The sequence below is a fragment of the Neoarius graeffei genome, chromosome 9 (assembly GCF_027579695.1).
Source record: "Neoarius graeffei isolate fNeoGra1 chromosome 9, fNeoGra1.pri, whole genome shotgun sequence".
NCBI lineage: Eukaryota > Metazoa > Chordata > Actinopteri > Siluriformes > Ariidae > Neoarius > Neoarius graeffei.
This window is the reverse complement of record NC_083577.1, coordinates 82,607,928-82,625,384: the sequence shown is the minus strand read 5'-3', so window position 1 is coordinate 82,625,384 and position 17,457 is coordinate 82,607,928. Positions and strand designations below refer to the sequence as shown.

The 17,457-nt window shown below is 40.4% G+C and overlaps 1 protein-coding gene across 1 annotated transcript in view; it reads left to right on the top strand.

The window, feature by feature from the left end:
• The window catches only part of LOC132892045 (coiled-coil domain-containing protein 148-like), a 353,986-nt gene that overhangs the window by 312,316 nt on the left and 24,213 nt on the right, over positions 1–17,457 (top strand). Inside the window, exon 12 of the mRNA XM_060930375.1 lies at positions 11,262–11,380. Coding sequence (XP_060786358.1) covers positions 11,262–11,380 — 119 coding nt within the window. The remainder of the gene's footprint in view (positions 1–11,261; positions 11,381–17,457) is intronic.

Below are 17,457 nucleotides of genomic sequence, written 5' to 3'. Positions count from 1 at the left end.
GGTACACCCTTGTTGTAAATGCCACCATTTTTAAAATGGATTTATATCATAAGCAATGTCATTTGCGATTGGAACCCATTACCTCTTAATGCATACTGACATGGAGAGTAACTGAAAGACATTATAATATATCGTACAAGCGACACACACTTTCACCTGTCCTTAACACCAAAGCCCTTTTGATTGCAGGGACATCCATCTGAACTCCTCACAGGGAACATAGAGGCATTCGTTATTGAAATCTATCGTGAATGTGGGTATATTTGATCTGCCACATTCCTCATTTTATTTTCATTTGCACTTCAGATCAGTGTTTGGAGATCCATGGCAACAGCCCTTCACGGCTCAGCCAATGAGTGAGATATTTCTTGTCTGAATAAAAAGCTAAGGGTAGGGTGTGTGTGCGTTATCAGGTCTTGTTGGAGGCATATTTTCCTTGATATTTAATACTTTTTTTTAACATACACAGTATGGAGATCTAGAAGGAGTGGGTTTAATAAGATTCCCCCAGATAACTGACACAGTGGTATCTGGTAACTCTTAGCCTGAAACCTGGTTCTGTATATGTGTATTTAATTTATTGATTGATTTATATTGTTGTTGTTGAAAAAGAAGAAGATTGAAAGCTTACACATCGCACATAAGTGAATAACATTGAGTATCTCGTTACAATGGCACCTGTCAAGGGGTGGGATATATTAGACAGCAAGAGGAGAACAGTCAGTTCTTGAAGTTGATGTGTTGGAAGCAGGAAAAATGGCCAAGCGTAAGGATCTGAACGACTTTGACAAGGGCCAAATTGTGATGGCTAGATGACTGGGTCTGAGCAGCTGCAAAATGGCACATATTGTGGGGTGTTCCCGGTATGCATGGTTGGTACTGTTGGGGTTCACCCAGAAAGAGACCCTGGATTCCTTCGTGAATGCCTTTCCCTCGGGCCCGAGGAGGACGAATCAACAGCTCGAAAACAGACAAGGGAACACGTGAGAGTTGTTCACATGCCAGTTTATTCGCTCAGTCACTTCGTCAAAATGAAAACATTTTTGGAAGCGTATTATAGTGTTTCTGTGTTTGTTTTGTCTTCATGTGTGTGTGTGTGTATAATGGGTGTGCGTCTATGTGTAAGTGTGTAATGATCTTGAATCAATCATAATATAAAAACATATTTGCTGACAGTAAGGTACAGATAGATATCAGAGTTTTGGCTTATAATCAATATTATGTCTGATTTTTCGTGGAATAGTATGGAATGTTAAACATCGATAATGTCTTGTCTACGAAGAAGGTAAAAAAAACACTAGTTTGCACAGAAAGGATCTTACTAATTGACAGGAATAATTCTTAACACATGAATGTGTGTTAAGTCAGTAAATTACATCTTGATTCCATCATCATAAGTAAAATAACAAATAACAGTATGTCTTTAATAATGCTAAAACAAGGAATGTTATAAGAGAATAAACATTAAAAAAAAAGAACAACTTAACCACAAGAACAATGAGAATATGTCTGAAAGAGAGAGAACAATTAAACAACTAACAGGATTAAACTCATAACTAAATTAGGTTAATGCTTTTAAACTAAAAATCCTTAGAATCATAAGATCTTAATTATAATTATAATGTCATTATGAAACTAATCTAGAACTATAAAACTAACAATCACAGAATGCATTCATTAATTACGGGACCTATAAAACTAACATTAATCACTACCATAGTATATTTCAATATATTTCAGTATATTTCATAGCTTTTATGAAGCTATGACCTAAGGTTCAACTGAATGAATTAACATGATCATGAACTTTAATTCTACCATTTCAGAGTGTGTATGGGTCGATCTGACACTAAAACAGACCTTCAGACACTTCTCTGTTCAAAATACACATTCATAAACAAAATGTTCCCAAACAATGTCCAGCCGGACCTAAGGTCATTTCAAACTAAATTTTGACACAGAATAAGCTAAGAATTAATATTTCACTAAACTTACATATACCTACATATATCCTGATTTAACCTACTGATTCTGATTCATATTCTGATCATAATCTACATATAATAAAATTTGACCCAACAGGTACCTACCAAATGTTGTCCAAGGAAGGATAACCAGTGAACCGGCAACAGGGTCATGGGCGGCCAAGTCTCACTGATGCATGTGGGGAGTGAAACCTGACCCATCCATCCGTCCATTATCCATAACCGCTTATCCTGTACAAGGTCGCAGGCAAGCTGGAGCCTATCCCAGCTGACTATGGGCGAGAGGCGGGGTACACCCTGGACAAGTCACCAGGTCATTGCAGGGCTGACACATGGAGACAAACAACCATTCACACTCACACCTAAGGTCAATTTAAAGCCACCAGTTATCCTAACCTGCATTTCTTTGGACTGTGGGGGAAACTGGAGCACCCGGAGGAAACCCACGCAGACAGAGGGAGAACATGCAAACTCCACACAGAAAGGCCCCCATCAGCCACTGGGCTTGAACCCAGGACCTTCTTGCTGAGAGGCAACAGTGCTAACCACTACACCATCATGCCGCAAACTGAGGAGAGCAAGAATCCCGGCCCCCATCATGCACGCATTCTACAGAGGCACCATCGAGAACATTCTGACCAGCTGCATCACCGTGTGGTATGGCGCCTGCACCGTGTTCTGCTGCAAGACTCTGCAGTGCATCGTGAGAGCAGCTGAGAGGATCATTGGTGTCTCTCTCCCTTCTCTTATGGAAATCTATAACTCCTGCCTCACCTGCAAAGCCATCAGGATTGCAGGTGACCCTACCCACCCACCCATCTCACAGCCTCTTCAGCCTGCTGCCGTTAGAGAGGAGACTGCAGAGTCTCGGCCAAAACCAGCAGGCTCAAGGACAGTTTCTTTCACCAGGCGGTCAGGAGGCTCAACTCCCTCCCTGTTCTGCCCCTCCTCCCCCCTCTGCCCCCTGCCGCAGATTCTGCCCATACACCCCCCTGCCCCCCCTTCAGCATCTTACATCATGTCACCCTCACAGTTTAGGCTCCAGCCTAAATAGGCTCCAGCTTGCCCGTGACCCTGTACAGGATAAGCAGTTACAGATAATGGATGGACGGATGGACATTTGACCATGCTGCGACCTGGACTCTGTTTGGATCAGTTCATCTGGTAGTTCTAATGATGATTCCATAGAAATCCAGCAAACATTCAACCACTCAGATAGCACACTCACAAGAACGTTGGATGGATGGACAGATGGATGCACAGACGATCCAAAAACATAATGTGAAAACCTAGTGGTGGCAGATTAAAAATATGCCAGTAAATAGCTACATATCCATGACAATTATTACATATTCTGAAAAATTACTACGACTACTACCAGGGTGCGATTTGTCAAAAAACCAGAAGGGGGGGATGTTTTTTTTTTAATCATGAAATGTCACAAAACTAAGGTAACAATAGGCTAACAGCTCAATAACATCCGATGATATCAAATGAATAACACTGTGGCAGCGGGGGCGTGGTCAAGCATTGGTCTGTGACCGGAGGGCGGAGTCAGGGAAGGTAAGTGGCAGAATCACTACACCTGTCGTTAATTAATGTGTTTGTGTGTCTTCCCAGTGACCGCGCCATATTTAAGGAGAGAGAGCGAGAGCAGAGGGAGCTCTCTCCCCAACTAGACGACTGATGTGTATGCGTGTGCAAATAGAAGCTGAAAAGCTGAATAAAAGCGAGTTGTGTGAAATCAGTTCTGTCCTGCCGTCCTTCTGTCACAGACCGATGCTTGACCACGCCCCCGCTGCCCAAACACTAAATGAAAACGAACCAGAGATAGTAAATTCATCTTCCTATCTCTCTGACTAAATACACGAACACTAACACACAACAAAGTTCGCATTGCTTGTCGCGTTGCTGTGATGTTTCTGTCCCTCCGGATTAAATGGACAGTGACTCGAAAATCACTAAAATACATGAATACTAAATGAACAGTTTGCTCTGATGGCGCAGTTCATGTGGCCTTTTCTGCTTTCCCGTCGGTGCGCTATCCGCCGCGTTTCGCCCTTCTTTAATCCACATTTCTGCGAATTTCTCAGCAGGGAAGGAACGCACATCTGGCCCATTGACAGCGAGGAAAAGAAGGCTGTCAGTGTGGATACATTCATTCTGTTGCGCTCATCAGTAAGGATGTGATTCATGGCGCTAAATCCACGTTCACACTCTGGATATTGTTATTATCTACAATGGATCTATTTGCTGGGGACGTTCGTGAACATCAAAGCTGCCACTTCGGGTCATTTTGAAAGTGAGTGCAATGTAGACCATAGAAAACTGTGTCACAACATGCCTGTCATGTCAACTTTTTTTTTTTGGTTTGTTTGTTTTATTGACGGGGTTGTCCCCGAGGATTTTTTTTCAGCAGAGATAAAAACCAGAGGGGGGGATGATCCCCCCCATCCCCCCCAGCAAATCGCACCCAGACTACTACTAATATTACTACTACTACTACTACTACTACTAGTAATAATAATACATTTATTTGAATAAAATAATAAATGAAATATGATAAAATCCTAGTGCTTGTGTTATGAAAGGGCTACGCAAACATTTTTTAATCCACTCTCTACCCCGTGTCTTGGATGTGGATTTGTAATTACCTCAGACAAAATATTGACTTGTTTCTCTTTAGAAACCTGCAATGAAAATCTAGTGGCAGCACAATAACCTAAATCAATAACTGTTTGAAGTACATAACCCTAATTTAAAACTACAGTTATTACTCTCAAACAATAAAGGATGAGACAGACACGAGAGATGTCAGAAAACAGTTCTGACTTAGATGCACTAAGTGCAGGCTAGTGTTTTTATTAAAAAGTCTAGAAAACAAATCCAAAACGAGAATCAAACTGACGGTTAAGGTCAGGCAACAGTTCAGGCAATCAGCAAATATCAAAAATAGGGAAACATTTAAAATAGCAAAAGCCAGAGAACAAAACCAGGTCATAAACCAGAGTAGGAAAGACAAAATATAGCGGCTTCGTAAGTCAGGTAAAGGCACACTGTGCATTATTTTCCGAAGCGGCATTGTCCAGAGTCTGTTTATGTAGTGTATGTGCAGTGAGGAATAGGTGTGTATAATCGGTACTCAGGTGACTGTGATGATCTTTGTCCTTCAGGGTTGAAGATGACCATGACTTCAATTTGGTGGGTGATGGTTATGGGTCCGGAGGTGACTGATGAGGCCAATCCGGTCTTTGAAGGTATGCCCACATGTCGGGCATGCATGGGTAGGTGCTGTAGTGGGGGTGGCAATAGTTCGAGCCTTCCGCACAGCTCATTTCTTCTGGGCGTTTAATCTCTGATGCAAATGCGCTACTGGTGAGCTTTGCTTGCCATGCTGGACTATCCTGAGCAAGCGACTCCCAGGAGTTGAGATCGATTTCTAGGGTTTTGAGGGACACTCTGAGATGGTCCTTGAAGCGTTCCTTCTGCCCTCCAGATGAGCGCTTGACTTGGCGCTGAGTTTCCAGATCAAATCAAAATCAAATCAAGTTTATTTGTATAGCGCTTTTAACAATAAACATTGTCGCAAAGCAGCTTTACAGAATTTGAACGACTTAAAACATGAGCTAATTTTATCCCTAATCTATCCCCAATGAGCAAGCCTGTGGCGACGGTGGCAAGGAAAAACTCCCTCAGACGACATGAGGAAGAAACCTCGAGAGGAACCAGACTCAAAAGGGAACCCATCCTCATTTGGGCAACAACAGACAGCCTGACTATAATATTAACAGTTTTAACAGGTGTAACCCTCAACTGTCCTCATGGGGCCGTCCTTCACAGGAGCGGTGCGATAAAACTCCGACCAGACACAGGGCACCAGGATGGATCAAGCAGGTCCGAGGGGCAGAAGAGGCCAGCATCTCAATCCCAGGACCAACATGTAACTCAGAGGGACAGATTGGGGGGGGGAAGAGAGAGAGAAAGAAAACACGTTGTTAGGTATGCCTTAAAAATGACAAGTATTAAATCTGTGTGGTAGGCTCGCAGAGACGAGAGTCTTTACATCAGGCATAACACACAACAATGGCATGTTAATATGGTAAAATATATCATGACCTGCTCTGGCTGGATATATATCTGGCCATATGACAACTGTTTGGGCAGTTGACTGTGAATGTGATGTTGTAGTTCATGTCAGCCATATCTGTAGGCTATGGTGCTTTCAGGGAACCAGAGTGAAGATTGAAGTCTGGTGCTGATGTGACAAGAAACAGTCTGAAAAAACATTTCCATATGTAGTTTTTCCAGCATTGAAGCAACACAGTGGTGTAGATTATTTACATTTTCACAAGTTATATCAGGTGGATACAGTACAACTCTATTATTATTACAGGTATTGTATAACTGTACATTCTTTTCTCTGAAACAAAAAAACCCGAATCTCTGAAAGCATGAATTTCACAGATTTCCTCAATAAAACTGGTTATGCATAAATATTTACTATTTAACAGTTATTCCACGAAATCAAATCGTACATGAGCTGATAGCGTAGCACCGAATCGGCTATAAGCCATGTATGACGAGATTGAGTGGAATTCTATCCACATTCACTGGATTTTGAGAAATGGAGCATTTTTATTTTTAGCAAATTCAATAAATAAAAACTTTATACAAAACATCTGACAAAATAATTTCCGCTTAGAATGTAAACAAACCAGCGAAATGACAGGAGCAATTTGTGAAAAATGAGATCATAAAAATAATTCTTGAAAAATAATAAAAGATGTGTTCTTTCCATCAAATACTTTTATTCCATATTTTGTTGCTGCTTTTTTCGGGGGGGGGGGGGGGGGGTCTTCTTCTTCTTTAGAGTTTCTTGGCGGTTGGCAAACCAACTTAAAGGAGAACTGAAGGCAAAGTTTTTAAAATCAAAATTCTATGCCTCATTTTATTAAATATCGGAATGCATTTTTGATCGCTATTTTGTCGCTGCTATAGCAAGTTATGAGTGTCTGAAATATGCTCTGTAATATATCAGTCCGTATGTCAAAGCAATGACCGTAAATGAGATTCGTTGAGACCTGTGCGAGACATCGTAGGACGGGAATAAAACGTACAGCGGAAATCAAACCGACCGACATCTGCTAATGTTGTCAAAAGACGCGCGCGCCCTCTTTTGAATGCTGACGTAATCAAGCCGGAAGTTTTGTTTGTTTTGATAGCAATCAGGAAAGTTTGAAAAAAGTAGGCAGTAATCGTCATTTGAACTCGTTTTTGTACAATACTTTGGAAAACAGTTTTCAAAATGGCGGCACTGACACCTGGCTGACACTTCACGTTTTGAAGTCTCGCACAAGTCTCGTGAAGATCGCGCAGATAAGCGACGCCTGCCGTGGACCAAACGAACTAAATTCAACACGGCTAAAAACCGATAAGTCTGATCTCATCTCATTATCTGTAGCCGCTTTATCCTGTTCTACAGGGTCGCAGGCAAGCTGGAGCCTATCCCAGCTGACTACGGGCGAAAGGCGGGGTACACCCTGGACAAGTCGCCAGGTCATCACAGGGCTGACACATAGACACAGACAACCATTCACACTCACATTCACACCTACGCTCAATTTAGAGTCACCAGTTAACCTAACCTGCATGTCTTTGGACTGTGGGGGAAACCGGAGCACCCGGAGGAAACCCACGCGGACACGGGGAGAGCATGCAAACTCCACACAGAAAGGCCCTCGCCGGCCACGGGGCTCAAACCCGGACCTTCTTGCTGTGAGGCGACAGCGCTAACCACTACACCAGGGCTTTTCAAAGTGTGGGGCGTGCCTCCCCTAGGGGGCGCCAGAGTTCTTCAGGGGGGTGCAACGTGAGGAAAAATAAACCAGAATAAGTTACTATTGCGGACATTTAGCGAACTTCAGCTAGCCTTTGCCAGAGACAAAATGGATCGATTTTTAGTACCTAAAGCTACAGTGAGTGAGGAGACAGAGTCCGGGCCAAGCAAAAAAAGCAGGAAGTATGACCACGATTATTTAAAGTTTGGATTTTCATGGACTGGATCTGAAGATGCTCCACTGCCACAGTGTGTTGTCTGCCAAGAGGTGCTAGCTAACGATGCTATGAGATGTTTAAAATGTGTGAAACAAAATGTTTTGAAAAAAAAAACAGATGTTTAAAATGTGTAAAAAAAAAAGATGTTTTAAAAAAGCACAGATGTTTAAAATGTGTAAAAAATGTTTTAAAAAGCACAGATGTTTAAAATGTGTAAAAAAAGAGGTTTTAAAAAAGCGCAGATGTTTAAAATGTGTAAAAAATGTTTTAAAAAGCACAGATGTTTTAAATGTGTAAAAAAAGATGTTTTCAAAAAGCACAGATGTTTAAAATGTGTCAAAGAAAAAAATAATGTGTACAACAACCATTTTTTTAAAATACGAATGGGACATTAAGTATAGCAACAACAAAAATTGTAAGGGGGGAGGGCGCTGTTGTTTATTTGCTCGCTGAGGGGGGGCTGACTCTCCCACACTTTGAAAACCCCTGCACTACACCACTGTGCCGCCCCAGGCCGATAAGTATAATATTTAATTGCAGTTAGTTGCCAATACGAGTCACGATATAAGGTTACTAAAACCGAAAACGTAATTGAATAACACGTTAATTAAGAAATAAAGCAAGTTTAAAAATGACTTAAGTTCTCCTTTAAAGGTGCATTACTGCCACCGACTGGGCTGGAGTGTGGAACAGGAGATATTGGGGGCAGGGAAAAAACTACATTCTTTTAGCGAGTTCTGTTTCTTTTAAATACTTGCTCACAATTTTGGGGGTTTTGTTTTCAACTGGAGTTTTTATTTCATCCTCGGTTGGTTCAGCAACCCACTCTGCCATTTTGTTTTTCTCTCTCCTCAGTGGTGCTTGAAAGTTTGTGAACCCTTTAGAATTTTCTATATTTCTGCATAAATATGACCTAAAATATCATCAGATTTTCACACAAGCCCTAAATGTGGAAAAAGAGAACCCAGTTAAACAAATGAGACAAAAATATTATACTTGGTCATTTATTTATTGAGGAAAATGATCCAATGTTACATATCTGTGAGTGGCAAAAGTATGTGAACCTCTAGGATTAGCAGTTAATTTGAAGGTGAAATTAGAGTCAGATGTTTTCAATCAATGGGATGACAATCAGGTGTGAGTGGGCACCCTGTTTTATTTAAAGAACAGGGATCTATCAAAGTCTGATCTTCACAACACATGTTTGTGGAAGTGTATCATGGCACGAACAAAGGAGATTTCTGAGGACCTCAGAAAAAGCCTTGTTGATGCTCATCAGGCTGGAAAAGGTTACAAAACCATCTCGAAAGAGTTTGGACTCCACCAATCCACAGTCAGACAGATTGTGTACAAATGGAGGAAATTCAAGACCATTGTTACCCTCCCCAGGAGTGGTCGACCAACAAAGATCACTCCAAGAGCAAGGCGTGTAATAGTCGGCGAGGTCACAAAGGACCCCAGGGTAACTTCTAAGTAACTGAAGGCCTCTCTGACATTGGCTAATGTTAATGTTTATGAGTCCACCATCAGGAGAACACTGAGCAACAATGGTGTGCATGGCAGGGTTGCAAGGAGAAAGCCACTGCTCTCCAAAAAGAACATTCCTGCTCGTCTGCAGTTTGCTAAAGATCATGTGGACAAGCCAGAAGGCTATTGGAGAAATGTTTTGTGGATGGATGAGACCAAAACAGAACTTTTTGGTTTAAATGAGAGGCGTTATGTTTGGAGAAAGGAAAACACTGCATTCCAGCATAAGAACCTTATCCCATCTGTGAAACATGGTGGTGGTAGTATCATGGTTTGGGCCTGTTTTGCTGCATCTGGGCCAGGACGGCTTGCCATCATTGATGGAACAATGAATTCTGAATTATACCAGCGAATTCTAAAGGAAAATGTCAGGACATCTGTCCATGAACTGAATCTCAAGAGAAGGTGGGTCATGCAGCAAGACAACGACCCTAAGCACACAAGTCGTTCTACCAAAGAATGGTTAAAGAAGAATAAAGTTCATGTTTTGGAATGGCCAAGTCAAAGTCGTGACCTTAATCCAATGGAAATGTTGTGGAAGGACCTGAAGCGAGCAGTTCATGTGAGGAAACCCACCAACATCCCAGAGTTGAAGCTGTTCTGTACGGAGGAACGGGCTAAAATTCCTCCAAGCCGGTGTGCAGGACTGATCAACAGTTACCGCAAACGTTTAGTTGCAGTTATTGCTGCACAAGGGAGTCACACCAGATACTGAAAGCAAAGGTTCACATACTTTTGCCACTCATAGATATGTAATATTGGATCATTTTCCTCAGTAAATAAATGACCAAGTATAATATTTTTGTCTCATTTGTTTAACTGAGTTCTCTTTATCTACTTTTAGGACTTGTGTGAAAATCTGATGATGTTTTCGGTCATATTTATGCAGAAATATAGAAAATTCTGAAGGGTTCACAAACTTAAGCACCACTTGTACTTGTTGATTTTACTGTTTGGAAATCTTTGTCATTTGTGATCAGATACACTCCAGATGAGGTGAACAGAGATCTGAAAATCACTGGAGTATTTCTTTGCAGATGTTAGGGCTGATATATGAAAAATATCTTCCAGTTGGGTTGTGAACGATGATTAAAAACGTCTCTTGTTTACAGGAACTTCGAAAACTCTTTGCTCATTATCAATATTATTTTAGTATTGAGCAATCGATTGTGTGAGGAAAGCTCAGAGCCACTGCTGGCCTCATTTACTTGATGAATGTGTCGCAGTTTGTGTGTGTGTGTGCGGGGGGGGGTCTTTTAACCTCCCATATTTGTGTTGGAAACTCTGATGTAGTAACCTCACTTTCCTCCTCCCCATTCTGCTTAATGAAGTCACTTCCTCCAGGCTTGATGCTGACTGATGATGTCGTTTGAGCTGTAATGGATTACACACACACACGTGTGTGTGTGTGTGTGTGTGTGTGTGCGCATGCACGTATTGGTGCTCTTGTCTCACACACCATAAAATATTATTACTCATTTTTCAAACCCTATTTCCTTCCATCTGGAACAATCAATAAGAGCAGCACAAAGATATCAGACTGTGTCTTTGCCTCCTTTTCCTCCAGGCAAGTTTGTTTAATTAGATACTCCAAAGTTAATTAGTTTTGCCGCAAGATCAAAAAGTTTGGAAACGAGTTTGAGCGAACGTGGTGTGGAAGTGTGAATACATGTTTGTGCTGTGGATGTGTTCCAGGTGCAAGAGTTTCACAATAAGCAGCAGAAGAGGAGAGCAGAGTGGAGGTGCAGGGAAGAGACGAGACTGGCACAGCTCAGGAGAGACATGGAGGAGCAGGCGAAGAGAGATAAAGAAAGGTAGGACAGATAAAGAAAATAAGACGTCTCACCCAGGCTGGGCTCACAATGCTTAAGTAGAAGGATGAGAAGGACAAAACGGCTTCATCGTAACAGCTAGAGTTCAAACCAGATTACCATCACACATTAGGACACCAAGTGAGGGAAGATCTTTTGGAGCAGTGGTGTTCATCTTTCCAGGACAGTTCCAGAACCTCTTTCAGGCTCGTTTGTGGGTGCTGATGGTCCTGTTAACACACTGTATGCTGGGTGACAGTCTGGGAAAACTCATCAGAACAGCCAAAACGTTATGTAAAATTGGGTTTTGGCCAAAATTGAGTTCTAGTAGTAAGCACAGGGCCCAAACCAAACTGCAAGTAGAATGAAGGAGTCTGAGATAACACTCATGGTGCTTTGCAAAGACGAGGTGTTTCCCAGTCTTCAGGACAGAGGAGTTTACACGTTCTGGCTTCTCGGAAAAAAAAAGACGAGCTACTTTTTTTGAGAGAGAGAGAGAGAGAGAGGATGGGGGGATGCTGATGAGCAAATGACTGCTTATTACAGTTGTAAAGTAAATGATCACAGGAGCTAGAGCGGCAGCTACAATTATCGACACCTTTGTCCACAGTTATCGACACCTTTGTCCACAGTTATCGACACCTTTGTCCACAATTATGGACACCTTTGTCCACAGTTATTGACACCATTCCACAATTATCGACACCTTTGTCCACAATTATCGACACCGTTCCACAATTATCGACACCTTTGTCCACAATTATTGACACTGTTCCACAATTATCGACACCTTTGTCCACAATTATCGACACCTTTGTCCACAATTATCGACACCTTTGTCCACAATTATCGACACCTTTGTCCACAATTATTGACACCGTTCCACAATTATCGACACCTTTGTCCACAATTATCGACACCTTTGTCCACAATTATCGACACCTTTGTCCACAATTATCGACACCGTTCCACAATTATCGACACCTTTGTCCACAATTATTGACACCGTTCCACAATTATCAATACCTTTGTCCAGTTATTGACACCGTTCCACAATTATCGACACCTTTGTCCCCAGTTATCGACACCCTTCCACAATTATCGACACCTTTGTCCACAGTTATCAACACGCTTCCACAATTATCGACACCTTTGTCCACAGTTATCTATACCATTCCACAATTATCGACACCATTCCACAATTATCGACACATTTGTCCACAGTTATCGACACCATTCTACAATTATCGACACCATTCCACAATTATCAACACCTTTGTCCACAGTTATCGACACGATTCCACAATTATTGACACCTTTGTCCACAGTTATCGACACCATTCCACAATTAACAACACTGTTCCACAATTATCAACACCTTTGTCCACAGTTATCGACACCGTTCCACAATTATCGACACCTTTGTCCACAGTTATCGACACCATTCCACAATTAACAACACCATTCCACAATTAACAACACCATTCCACAATTATCAACACCTTTGTCTACAGTTATCGACACCATTCCACAATTATCGACACCTTTGTCCACAGTTATCGACACCGTTCCACAATTATCGACATCCAGATGATTATTTATTTAAAAAATCAGTATGTGGTATTAAGTTAACAAAACATAGTTTTTATTTAAAATTTGTTTTACACAGACTTATATTTAGTACAAAATATATTTTATATAAATATCTGGATGTTGGTGTTTACGTAAATGAGGAAGTAATTCTAATGTTTGTAAACAAATGAACTGATAATGTTTAACCTGCGTCAGAAAATCTTTTTGTTCCACTTTCTAAGTATTTTCGTAGATCACATTTTGTTAATCATTCGTTGTTGCTTGTATTAATTTCTAGTTTTGTCATTTACCAATAAATGTCAACAGGCAATTGACATTGTAACCACATGACAATCCAGGTCAAAGGTCGCATGTCATTCCTCCAACCAAAATATAAAATGTCTACTGATATTGTAATATGTGGTCGATATTTACAACAAACTGCAAAAAAAAAAATTCTGAATGGAATAAAAAAATCTGAATATTTCAAGCATGTAATTTTTTATATGCTCGGAATTTAATTCTGCTCTAATTCTATTTATTGCAATCAGATTCCAAATACTCTATAAACATTCCATTCTGTTATGAATCAGAAAAAAAAATTATTATAAATCAGCACTTTAATTTTTTTAAAGTACTTCATCTACTTCAACAATGTTACACAAAGATCGATCCATAACAGTTGTAAATGTCCCTTAATCCCACAGGGTGTCGATAATGGTGGACACTGATGAAAGTGATCACTATTATCGACACCTCACGTGACTCTCAAACGCGCGTTTAGATACAAAATGGCGGCTGTCAAATGAAAGAGTAAGAAATAAAGTAGGTTTCGACAAGGAGATCATGAAATATCGGTGAATTTGATCAGTAAAAACACGTCCATGATCTTTCCACCGTGCTCACCTGCGATGATAACGTCCAAGTTTTCCGAAAAATTACTGATCGTGCTGAAAAAAAATTCCATCTCAGGTAAGGAGCTGTGTCATCAGACGACAAGATCAAAGAGTGAGGCGGGTCTTCCGGTTGATTAATTAACCAATAATAACTGTTGGAACTGAAACTCACCTTTGTAAGATTGTTTTGGTTTTTTTTTTATTGGTAAATCTGAAAAGGTGTTGATTAATTATGGAATATCGATAATTGTAGCCGCCGCTTTAGCATGACTCTGGGACATTCCGTAACATTAAGATTGCACAATATGTTGTTCAGTAATAAATGAAACATTACAATCTTTGGCAAATCATTATGGTATAAGCAGAATAACATACACTAGGTGAAAAAGTGACTTTAATTGCATTTAATCTAAACCTCAATCAATCCTGATTTTATTTATTGTTGATATGTACAATGAGTCAAAGACTCGTAACAAATACATTCGAACTAATAAAAGAGCTAAATTAAAAATATAAAAAACAAGCATTAAACTACTATAATAGATAAATATTAAGTATTTATATCCACAGTCACTGGATATGAGCAATCACGCACTCTGATTGGCTACTCTACTACTAGGATATCAGCTCAGATACTGTGAGTAGAAAAAAAACAAAATGGCGGAGCGCATCAAGTCAGATATAACACTTTTGTTATGAGTTATTTAAAGCTGGATGGCCTTTCGATTTCATAAAATCGGTGAAATTTAGTTCCGTCTGAAATGTGGTCATTGTGATGTATGTTTATTTCTGTAATATCTCACAAAATATCAGGCCATTCTGTGGCTGGGAAGTTATTTAATTTGAGGGGATTAAAGCAAATAATGCGCATGAAATCACTCACTTCACGCAGTCAAGCAGACAGAGGAAGTCCGTGTGCGCATGCGCAGGTTTACCTTCTTCTTTTGGGTTTTACAGCAGCTGGCATCCACAGTGTTGCATTACTGCCATCTACAGGTTTACCTTTGAGCGTGCACTGACAGTTCCATCATTCTGTCGCTAAACGAACAGCTGATCACTCCGAGGTGCTCGCTGAGCGCCGATATTTATTAGTTTGGTCCTGCGTTTCCTTTCCTTCGTATATAACATAACGTCTTTTCTTTCCGTTACTGTAGTCAGTCTTTCACGTTTCATTCACACACTCACATCCTTCATTTTTCTCTCCTGTTTCAAATTTGTATCCCACAATGCCTTGTGTGAACAGGGAAAGCCCACCACGTGATGCATGATGTAGTATCTTGAATTGCATCATGGTGAAGCAGGAAAAAATAGCTGAGAATTTAGGGCCACGTGGAGATAAATTCATTAATTGTTCTATTAAAAAACCCTAATAAAATTGGAAGTCTGTGATTCGAATTCAGTAGCTTTCGGTCCACTCAACAAAAATAATTGGGTGTCGGGAAAATTCTTTTTATGACCTACACTTGAAAAATCTGAAAGGCAGGACAGCTTTAATAGAAACATAAATAGCTTTGATTCTTGTCGTACATGGCTTATAGACAACTCGGTGCTATGTGCTTCATCAGCTACAGTGCCTTGAAAAAGTATTCATACCCCTTGAACTTTTTCACATTTTTCCACCTTACAACCACGAACTTAAAAGTTTTTTATTGAGATTTTATGTGATAGACCAACACAGAGTAGCACAGAATTGTGAAGTGAAATGAAAATGATAAATGGTCTTCAAAATTTTAAACAAATAAAAATCTGAAAAATGTGGTGTGCATTAGTATTCAGCCCCCTGTACTCTGATACCTCTAAATACAATCCAGTGCAATCAATTGCCTTCAGAAGTCATCTAATTAGTTAATAGAGTCCTACTGTGTGTAATTTACTCTCAGCATAAATACACTTGTTCTGTGAAGGCCTCAGTGGTTTGTTAGAGAACACTGGAGAACAAACAGCATCATGAAGACCAAAGAACTCACCAGACAGGTCAGGGATAAAGTTCTGGAGAAGTTTAAAGCAGGGTTAGGTTATAAAAAAATATCCCAAGCTCTGAACATCTCAAGAAGCACTGTTCAATCCATCATTCAAAAATGGAAAAAGTACGGCACAACTGCAAACCTACCAAGACATGGCCGTCCACCTAAACTGACAGAGCGAGCAAGGAGAGCACTGGTCAGAGAAGCAGCCAAGAGGCCCATGATCACTCTGGAGGAGCTGCAGAAATCCACAGCTCAGGTGGGAGAATCTGTGCACAGGACAACTATAAGTCGTACACTCCACAAATCTGGCCTTTTTGGAAGAGTGGCAAGAAGAAAGCCATTGTTGAAAGACAGGCATAAGAAGCCATGTAGGGGACACAGCAAACATGTGGAAGAAGGTGCTTTGGTCAGATGAGACCAAAGTTGAACTTTTTGGCCTAAATGCAAAGCGCTATGTGTGGCGGAAAACTAACACTGCTCATCACCCTGCACACACCATCCCCACTGTGAAACATGGTGGTGGCAGCATCATGCTATGGGGATGCCTTTCTTCAGCAGGGACAGGGAAGCTGGTTAGAGTTGACGGGAAGATGGATGGAGCTAAATACAGGGCAATCCTGGAAGAAAACCTGTTGGAGGCTGCAAAAGACTTGAGACTGGGAAGGAGATTCACCTTCCAGCAAGACAATGACCCTAAACATACAGCCAGAGCTACAATGGAATGGTTTAGATCAAAGAATATTCATGTGTTAGAATGGCCCAGTCAAAGTCCAGACCTAAATCCCATTGAGCATCTGTGGCAAGACTTGAAAATTGCTGTTCACAGACGCTCTCCATCCAATCTGGCTGAGCTTGAGCTATTTTGCAAAGAAGAATGGGCAAAAATTTCAGTGTCTAGATGTGCAAAGCTGGTAGAGACATACCACAAAAGACTTGCAGCTGTAATTGCAGCAAAAGGTGGCTCTGCAAAGTATTGACGCAGGGGGGACTGAATACTAATGCACACCACATTTTCCAGATTTTTATTTGTTTAAAATTTTGAAGACCATTTATCGTTTTCGTTTCACTTCACAATTCTGTGCTACTCTGTGTTGGTCTATCACATAAAATCTCAATAAAAAACTTTTAAGTTTGTGGTTGTAAGGTGGAAAAATGTGAAAAAGTTCAAGGGGTATGAATACTTTTTCAAGGCACTGTATCAGCTCATGTACGACTCGATTTCGTGGAATAACTTTTAAATATCATTATATCAAGGAGGTCTTATTTAAGATATATAATATTAAATTGAAAAAATTTAAATGTTAAGTCGAAAATATAACTAAATGCAATTTAACTCTGCTCACAAATATTACATTTGCACAATGCACCACGAGTATGATTCGTTTTCTTTATGGCGCTTTTAAACTTGATTTGAGAATCTAAACCTTAAAGGAACCTTAAATTTAGTCATGTATTTAAGTTATCTTTAAGACCAGGCCTTAAATTTAGTAGCAAATTTAAGTCCCTTTACTGAACTTTTTAAATTCATTAAATATACTTGTAACTTTAAGACCCTTTATTGGTATTCTTAAAAGGAGGTGTGACTTTAAGTACATTTAAATGTTAAACTGAGTAACTTTAAGTGATCTCTTGGGGCAGCATGGTG